Genomic DNA, 10,260 nt, shown 5'->3' with positions numbered 1-10,260 from the left:
CAAGTCCAAGAACTAAGTATCACAAGTCCAACAAGTTCAAGAAATTAAAAGGCTACAAAACAAATCCCACAAGTCTAAGAAATTAAAAAGGCTAAGAAATTACAAAATGTCTTATCCTCCACAAACCAAAAAATTAAAAAGTCTAAGAAATTACAAAAGGCTAAAAAGGCTTAGAATAATTACAAACCAACAAATTAATCCAACAAGTCTAAGAAATTAAAAAGGCTACTAAATTAATACAAAATGTCTAATCCTCTGCAATTGTAACACAACTCTCATCCTCTTCATTAGGCTCCCTATCATCAAGAATTGATTGAAGTGTACAATTTCCAGACATAGTTGAAGAATCTACAACAACAATGAATTAAAAAATGGAATAAACTTCATCAAATTGTAACTAGTAAATATAAAAATACAATTTTGATTTTATACATAGAAATTAGACAATTGATAACCGTTGATTTCACTCCATAACCAATTTTAAGCACACATCATTGCCTCTATAGTCTTGGGATATAGCCTACTACGATATGGACTTAAAAGTCTCCCACTAGTGCTAAAGGCAGATTCTGAAGTAACAGTTGTAACAGGAATGGCTAAGGTGTGAGAGGAAAATTGTTCAATCACATAAGCTTTCCTCTTTTCTTTTTTATCTTTTTTTTTTTACTTTTTCTTTTTCTTTTTCTTTTTTTGGTCTGGACCAGTAAAATGATGTCTCTAGCCCTCATTAGTCATTACGCATAAAACCCCATGAATGTTGAAGTGTAGCCTGTAGCTTCATCTTTTTCTAGCCCTCTTTTAGTTTTAGATATTGGTATGCCTAATATCTTGTTAAAAATTTTTATTTATGCAGTTTCATTATTATCAATTAAAGAAGTACTCTCCCCATCCCAAATTGTTTGTCCAGCTTAAAAAAAATACAATTATTTTGGGATACATCATTAAATGGCTTATCATCTCAGTTAGTAAATACGAGTAAAGTTCACGAACAGTTCGCGTACGTTTGTTAAAATCAAAGTTACTCACGTCTTACATACTGTTTGCAAAGTTTTGTAAATAAACGCATTACTTTAAGTTTAAACATACAACAAGCGTTAAATACAAACTACGTAAAAATTGGCTCGTTACATTCGGATTGTTAAAAATTTTAAATAAATTAATTAAAAAAAAAAAACTTTTTATTGAAACTTGTTGGTTGTTGCGTCAGATAATTAGGAATATAAAATATTAAAAAATCTCAATAAAATGAATTCATGTCAAACACTAAAGTTGTTTTTGGCATTGGCTTAAAAAACTTATTTATTTTATTATTTAATTTATTTTTATTATTATCTAGAAATTTCATTGTACTTTTTATTACTATTTATGAGTTTCATTATATTATTTCAACTGACTTTTATTTTTATCTACATTACTTTAAACAAAAATATTTTAATTTCAACTGAATAAATTATTTCCAAACGCACACTAATAGGATCTAGAGTCATGTTTAATATATTTAAAATACAAACCTGACAAAACACATATCCCAAGTTTGTGTCATTGTTCCTGGTGCCCAAATAATCGTGTTTATTATTATTATTATTATTATTAACCAACATTTTACTGAAACTTGTTGGTTGTTGCGTCAGATAATTAGGAATATAAAATATTAAAAAATCTCAATAAAATGAATACATGTCAAACACTAAAGCTGTGTTTGGCATTAGCTTAAAAAATTTATTTATTTTATTATTTAATTTATTTTTTCTACTATTTATGAACTTCATTGTACATTTTATTACTATTTATGAGTCTTACTATAGTATTTCAGCTGACTTTTATCTTTATCTACAATACTTTTAACAAAAAAGTTTCAATTTCAATTATAAATAAATTATTTCCACTCAAACCCTAAATTGAGTCTAAGAGTCATGTTTAATATATTTAAAATATAAACCTGACAAAACACATATCCCAAGTTTGTGTCATTGTTCCTGGTGCCCAAATAATCGTGTTTATTATTATTATTATTATTATTAAATACTCTAAAACTAGTGCAATATATTAGAATGTTATATTTACAATATTTTCATAACAAAGTTTAGGTAGTAAATTATAATTTAGACTCATCATTAATATCATTTTCTCACTTATCAATAATAGCTTATCATTTAGGATTTGTTATAAAATTCTTATGAAAAATATTGTAAACGTAACACTACAACTACAAAAACTTAATAATTGATGAGACAATAAATGTGATTAGTATCATTTTATCAAAATAATAATGAGTGTTTGAATTACTTTTTATAATTAATGACACATCATGACATCAATTTATATGATCTATATAATAAAATTTGTAATTTCTACTTGCATTGTTCTCAAAAAATTTAAATTTTATTTGTCTGTTTTACAAATAAAATCACAGTTGATAGGAGTTAAAAAGTTATGATACAGAGATGATTGAATTTATCTAAAAAAAATATATGGTAAATGTTTATGTATATATTTTTGTTACGATTTTTTTAAAAACAAATGTAACAACATATACATACCCTTTTTTTCCATTCTCACATTTTTAAGCCGAATTTTTAAAACGTACTTTTTTGAAAGAAGCCAAACTATTAACGTCTATATACTTGTTGTATTAAACTCATACCGTATTTTACTAATTATGCTTGTCATTTTAAAAAAATTAGAAGTTTCCTAAATTACCCTTAAACAAATTTATCAAAAATTTAAACAACTGTGCATACAAAAATAAAAGAATAAAAATTTTACCATGTTCAATTTTCAAAGTTGTTGTAGATTACAAACTCTATTGGTGTACCACTAGTACAATAACGTTACAAAGTTATCTTCAAATTTAAATTCTACAACCAAGCCTGACCAAATTCAATCTTAATATTCAAATCAAATTTTAATACAAGTATTGATAAATTCCACAGGAGCATAATGAAAATGTTAAAAAAAATAATGATATTTAACTTTTCAAAGAGGACTTAATTATTTTTGAGATAGCCCAAAATAGAATACAGGCCAACAATATAAGATAAAGGGAGTATAATACAACTAGAGAGAAGTCCATACACAAGGGGAGAGAAAGGAATGACTGCATATATTGGGAGTAAATATATGGATGTTGATCACCAAATAGAAAAGTTTGATCAAACTGTTTATGGCGAGTTGGAGTTGTGTTTCTCTGCTAGGAAAGTTGTAATGCCTTGTAATATGCATATATTGTTGAATGTAAAACTAAAACAAGTGATCACCAATGCCAATAGTTAAAGAAACACACTTCATAATGTAGAGAAAATAAGTGTTAAGAACCACAAGATTAGATGATGGGATGATCAAATAGTAACAATAATTAGAAAAATCAACAATAATAGCATGAACGCAAGTCAAAAAACACAAAACCCAAAGCTGAAGATTCTAACAAGCAACACAATCAATTAGGTGGCATTAACATAATTATGGAATGGGAGTTGGCCAACATGGTAGCACAAAGTTGATGATAGTGCACTTACCTTCACAGCCGTGAGGAATATCACAAAAGACTTCCATTGTTTTGCTCCTCAAGTTGCATAATACAACCTTCATTTCAATCACCAAATACAAGATATCTCCATCATTAGGATGAAAAGCTAGTACTGTGACAAAGGGAAATTTCAGTGGGACATATTTTGAGACCAACTGGTTGAAAAACACTTCATGCTCCAAGAACCAGTTGCCTCCACCTTCATTATCATAGTCCTTGAACTCCCAAACACGTAAAACACTACCTAAACGAAACCACAATGAATCTGACATATCCTCAGGCACCCCTGGCACACTCTAACGCAATCAGTTCCTCCATGTGACTCATATTCTATAGGCTTCTCAATCAATCGACAAGATCTGGGGTTGTACGGATCAAACGCGAGAAGACGGCCACCAGTACCAGGACAAAATAGCATGCCTTTATAGGAAACAGCAGACCTGGGAAAGTGACATAATTCAAATCCCTCCAGCGCCGGCAACAACGGCTCGAACTCACTCCATTCACTGGTGTTGGATGAGAACATGTGTATCTTGAATTTTCTTGACTTGTGACTCAAATAAGGAATGAGCACCAAACTGTAACTGAGTTGCTTATCATCAATATTATTATTATTGTAGTCATAGCTGAAAATTAACCCAGCTTGAATGAAAAAACCACGAGGTTGAGTGATGGGAGGGAGCTCGAGACATTTCCTAGTGATTGGATTCATCACATAGTAAACGCTCATCTTACCAGGCACCTCATCTTTAGACCACTTGCGCCATATATAAGAGCAAGTCATTACACGAATCTTCAAGCTCATTGTATCTGTGTACATAAGAAGCGAGAGTTTTGAATTCTGGTTCGTCAGAATCAGTTGTGAAGGCACGATTTGATAGGATATCTGCCGACTCATAGAGCAATGTAAAGGGCTGAAGGTTTGTGTGGTGGTGGCCAACATAGCGGCGAGTAAAATAAGGAGTAGAGATTAAAGAGCACCAGAGATTTTATATGCATTTGCATTGAAATACAGATTTTAAAGGCAGCCAAAGCAGAGTTTCTGTCAGTAGATAATCGGGAAAATTGTCCAAACTCATTGTTGTTCTTCTGCGTTTGCCTCTGCCTCTGCCTTTGCCTTGAGTTTTTGAGAGCATTGCAACAGATCAATCACTGTAAATCCTAATCACCAAGTTGTTTAAACTCAAGTACAAGATATAGAGGTCCGGCTACAACAACAATTTGAAATCCTAAGTCTATCTTATCCTAATAAGTTAAATTGTTCATAATAGTCAAATTGTATCTTTGGAGAAAACATTCCACCTCTACCACAATTTGTAAGGCAGAACATTATCTCAATTACATTCAAAATTTGGTTATAAGGCGGTTGAAACCCACCAATTATATATATATATATATATATATATAAAAGTTGAACCCATAGTTATTAAACTCAGACTAGACGTTGACCTGGTCTATAAGCCAATTCACTGGGTCACTGGTTCAACCAATGGGTCAACGGTCGAACCGCAAGGTCAAATAAAGAGATTTTAAAAATTATAAAAACAAAAGAAGAAAAAAAAAAGAAAAAAGTTAAAGACTTAAACTTAAAGCAATGAACAAATAAAGCCCAAAAAATGTAAACAAAAGAAGAGAAAAGAAGGTTTAAGCAATAAATTATATAACATATACTGATATACTCGTACCTACATGCTAACTGGCTTCATGAAACTGAAAATTGCATTTTTTTATTTATTTATTTAGATTTCCTCTTATTTGAATTACCATATTATCATACATTAAATAGTTAAGAAGTCAATGGAATTGACCTATTAATGTAATTTTACATAATTCACAAACTCAGTTGGGTTATTAAAACCCAGCGAGTTTTAAGCAAACTGTGTGATTAGGCTACGTTTTACCAGTTTCGACCGAGTCTTGTGCATATTCAATCTAATTGATGACCCAAATCGGTTTATGTGCTAGGTCACTGGGTTACCAGTCCGACCAGCCGGGCCAGGTCGGGTTTAATAACATTGGTTGAACCTTAGTATTTATTATTGGTAGCTCCTATTGAGTCACATCAGCTAACACAGCATTTTAGTCCATTTAGTCTATTTGGTCCTATTTAGCCATATTTTGTCCACTTTGGTCCTACTTGTTCCACTTTGGTCTACATTGTTCTTATTCGGTCCACTTTGTTCCTATTCAGTTCACTTTGGTTCTATTCGGTCCACTTTGGTCCTTCTTGGCCTGTTCGGTCTTATTTGGTCCACTTTGGTCTTGTTCAGTCTATTCAATTCAATTTGATCCACTTTGGTCTTATTTGGTCCAATTAGGTCCATTCTGTCATTTTCGTCCCATTCGGTCCTTTTCGGTCTAGTTTGGTCCATTCAGTCCACTTCAAGTCTATTCATTCTATTTCGACCCTAGTTAGTCCATTTTGTTCACTTTGGTCCTACTTTGTCCATATTGGTCTTATTCAGTCAATTTGATCCTATTCGGTCCTTTCAGTCCTATTTATTCTATTTTGATTCTATTTGGTCCTACTCGGTCTATTTTGGTCCACTTTGGTCATACTCAGTCCATTCGGTCAACTTTGGTCCTATTCAATCCACTTTGGTTCATTTTGATCCACTTTAGTGATACTTTGAGAAGAGAGGTTTGTGTAAAAAAGGACTTGCTTGATTAAGAATTATGTCACATTCCCAATGTAATGTTTTCAAGTTCTTGATAAAATTACATTGTAATTATGTTTATAAAATCTTGTATTTTTTCTTTTCTAATATAAGTGATAAATTTACTTATATCTGTTTTTTCTTAAATAATAATTGAATATAAAATGCATGACAGGCTTTACGTAATGATCCAAGGAAAAACACTAGTCACATCTATGTTAAGACTAGTCATAATTGAAACTTTTTATAATTGTTAATAAAGCTCATATCTACCCAATGAATGCCTAATGTGAGACTCATCACATCACACAACCACACAACACACATTTTATTTAATGCTATACCTCCAATTACATTTCAAGTAATTACCAAAATTTTCAGTCGAGTTGGGTAGGGTATCCATTATCCATTGGATTTGGTCATCCCTACACTTAAACAATATCTAAACCAGATCTGGGGTGTCAGTGAGCATTTGAAGAGAACAAAACCTTAAGGATCTAGGGTCGAAATAATATCTACACAATTGAGGTGGGGTTGTTACACCTTGGGGTATATGTATTGCTGTGAAGAATGCCAGAAAAAATTGTAGTAATTGAAGCTTTTTCCTTTTGGGTAAGGTTTTGTTTTTGATTATTACAAAATGTGGCTGGGATTGGTGACATTGGTCGTTGGACTGTATGCAGATATTTAGGATTGATATATGTAGCAGTACTATGCAAAAAGGAGAATGGACGAAATTATTTTTCAAGAAGTCTATTTCTATCATCAACCCAACTACACAAAACACTCAATACCAGGTTAAAGGTTACCAGTTTCTCAGACTATTTCTATCATCAACCCAACTACACAAAACACTCAATACCAGGTTAAAGGTTACCAGTTTCTCAGAAAAAAGGTTAAAGCTTACCAATAATATTATTCATGTTATCTATGTTTGAACAACGTGCTAATTGAGATTCAAGTTGTCCAAAAGGTATTTGGGTAACAGACGTTATGTGAGACGTATAATTATTAATTAATGATTAAGCTGAATTTATCTTTTGTTATGATTGATCATTCAAGAATCAAGATTCAACAGTTTGAAATGAATGAATTATTGAGAGAATCGGTGGTAGTGCTTACTGCTTAAGCATATGGATTTCCCTTCTTCTTTTTTCTCTTTTTTTTTTTTTTTTTTTTTTTTTTTTTTTTTTTTTTGTTATGTTATGTAAGCTTCACTCTTATAGCCATCAAACCCTTATGCTACATAATACAGGAAAATCACAATACATATTAACCAAAACCCAAAGCTGAAATGCTAGCAAGCAACCCAAACAAACTAATAGTGCAAAGATAGTGAGTCTACAAATAGCCAAAAAGATTAGATTATAATATAATTGATTATCTCTATAATAAACAAACCCAAAGCTGAAAGAAGCAAGCTAGCAAGCATGCACCACAATAAGTGCTAGTAGGCAGCATTCTTTAAAGAAGAAGGAATGGGTGTTGGCCAACATGGGAGCACACAGTTGAAGGCGTTACTCGCTGCGTAATGGTTAGCCTCAGGAACATTACAATAGAGTTCGAGCGTTTTCCTACGCAAGTTGCATATCAAAACCTTCGATCTAATCCCCAAATACAAGATATCCCCATTGATGGAATGAAAACCTAGCACTGTGATAAAAAAAGATTGTGTTAGTAAGAGCCAAAGGGATTTTTCGGAGACAAATTCCTTGAGAGAAACTTTGTGCTGCAAGCACCATTCGCCTCCACCTTTGTTATAATAGTCCTTGAACTTCCAAACGCAGATATGAGACTGCACTATAATCTGACATATTTTCAGGCACCCCTGAGACACTCCAAATCCAAGGCAATCAATAAAATTCATTCGGCCCAGTTCTATAGGCTGCTTCATTAGCTGCTCCCATTCTATAGGCTGCTCAATTTCAAAGCAACGACTACCTGTGCTGTTGTATAGATCAAACGCCAGAAGACGGCCATTAGTACCGCACCACAAAAGCAAGCCTTTGTAAGAAACAGCAGAGGAAGGAAAGCGAGCTACTTGAAATTCCTTTGAATACCCCACGACACTCCATCTACCGGTGTCTGACGAGAATATGTGTGCTTCGGAAGCCCATACCTTTAGCATCACCAACCTGTAACTGAAACTAACTTGCTTATCAACAATATCATTAACACTATTATTATAGATAAACCCAGTAATAGTGAAACCTTCAGGTTTAGGAATTGGAGGGAGCGCTAAAACTTGTTTAGTGATTAGATTTATGACATAATAATAGCATCTGTTGCCATCTAACCTATGTTTTGCCAGACACAAGAGCAAGTCATTACACGAAGCTTCAAACCAAAGTTGCTTTTCTAGTTTGTATATGTAAGCAGTGAGAAATTCCAGTTCTGGTTCAGATTTAATTACGAGGAGACGATTACTTAAATATTTATCTTTGTAATCCAAGATCATGATAAAGGGCTGTGTATGAGGGTTTGTGTGGCAGTGCCTAACAACACTGCGAGTGAAGTAAGGGGTAGAGATTAAAGAGCACCAGTGTTTTGATACGCCTTTGAATTGAACTCTGGATTTTAAAGGTAGCCGAAGCAGGATTTCTGTCAATAGAAAATCCGGGAGATTGTTTAAACTCATTGCCATTGTTGTTGTTCTTCTCTTTTGCCTTTGGAGGTTTACATAACATTGAAAATATTGCTGTCTATATATAATATAATGGGATAAAAAAGATTTCCTAGACTATCTCGGAATGGAATAAAAATAAATAAATAAGGATTTGAGATTTCATAGTGACCAAATCGGAATTGAATTCCTAATTTGTGTTGGTGTCGGAATGGAAGTCCAAAACTTTTCAATTTAAATATTCACCCAATATAATGGGATAAAAAGATTTCATAGGGCTTTCGTGTTTGGTGTATGAATTTTTTATTTTGATGATGGTTAGACCATTATTATTATTATTATTATTATCATCATCTATATATATATATATAAACTGAAGCTGTAGGAGGCAAAATTTTAAGCCAATTATAAAATGCCACATCAGAATTTAATGGCAAATTCTGAATTAATGTCATTAAATTAATTAAATCAAATGATGACATGTGTCATCCAAATTGGCATCACATTGGCATATCAAAATCTGTCATGTGTCATTTGGCCCACAAGATAAAGATAAATTTCCTATTCAAAATTTATGGGTAATTATCTTTATTAAAATAAATAATAAATAAAATAAAGATAAATTTTCTATTCAAAATTGGTAGATAATTATCTTTATTAAATAAATTAAATAGAGATAATTATTTATCTTTGTTGATTATTATCTTTATTCAAAATATGATATTTATCAAAATAGATAAATAAAGATAATTATCTCTAAGAAGAATTTGGGCCAATCAAAAGTCTACTACATACTTTCAAGTATATCAATTCGAAGTGAAGCTTATCCTCTAGAATCACTATAAATAGAGGGCATTCCTTCTCATTTTCGACACGAAGTTTTGGAAGAGGCCTAAGCTCTGGAGAAATTCCGTCTTAAGAAACTTTGAAGAATCCTTGAAGAAATTGAAGAACATTCGAAGAACTTGAAGAACATTCGAAGAACTTGAAGAACACTCGAAGAATTTGAAGAATCCTTGAAGAACTTGAAGAACATTCGAAGAACTTGAAGAACATTCGAAGAGCTTGAAGAACTTGAAGGACAATAAATCTCTAATAAGCTCGAAGCTAGAGATTTATTGTGAAGACCGATCAATCCATCTTCCAATCAAAATCAAAAAGATTCTTGTTCGAGTCAAATTCAATGAAGATAGAATCAGAGGGTATTCTTTTGTAAAAGAATCAAAATAGAGATTGTACTCATTATACATCAATACAAATTTATATTTGCAAACCTATTTCTTTTCAATTGTTTGATTTTCTACAATTGAGAAAAATTTGTGTTTACAGAAGCTTCTGCTAGCACCACAATTTTCCACATCAGCATTATTTAAAAAAAAAATTCTTTTTTTTTTCACTAAAACCCAATAATACCTAAAACCCAATAATATAAAAAACAATTTCTCCTCTCAAAC

The 10,260-nt window shown here is 31.9% G+C and overlaps 2 protein-coding genes across 2 annotated transcripts; both read right to left on the bottom strand.

Annotated features, from left to right (window-relative positions):
• Positions 1 to 247: 247 nt before the first annotated feature.
• LOC115991113 lies at positions 248 to 4,331 on the bottom strand. The gene is made up of 3 exons (XM_031114858.1): positions 3,828 to 4,331; positions 3,516 to 3,741; positions 248 to 348 (listed from the first exon to the last, which is right to left on the bottom strand). Exons 1-3 carry the CDS (start codon positions 4,329 to 4,331, stop codon positions 248 to 250), a joined length of 831 nt encoding a protein of 276 aa, XP_030970718.1.
• A 3,299-nt stretch (positions 4,332 to 7,630) lies between these two features.
• Positions 7,631 to 8,827, bottom strand: LOC115991112 (F-box/kelch-repeat protein At2g43445-like). The gene has a single exon (XM_031114857.1). The coding sequence runs from the start codon at positions 8,825 to 8,827 to the stop codon at positions 7,631 to 7,633; it is 1,197 nt and encodes a 398-aa protein (XP_030970717.1).
• Positions 8,828 to 10,260: the final 1,433 nt, after the last annotated feature.

Source organism: Quercus lobata, chromosome 5 (genome assembly GCF_001633185.2).
Source record: "Quercus lobata isolate SW786 chromosome 5, ValleyOak3.0 Primary Assembly, whole genome shotgun sequence".
Taxonomy (NCBI): Eukaryota; Viridiplantae; Streptophyta; class Magnoliopsida; order Fagales; family Fagaceae; genus Quercus; species Quercus lobata.
The sequence above is the reverse complement of the archived record's forward strand: the minus strand, read 5'-3'. Positions and strand labels throughout refer to the sequence as shown.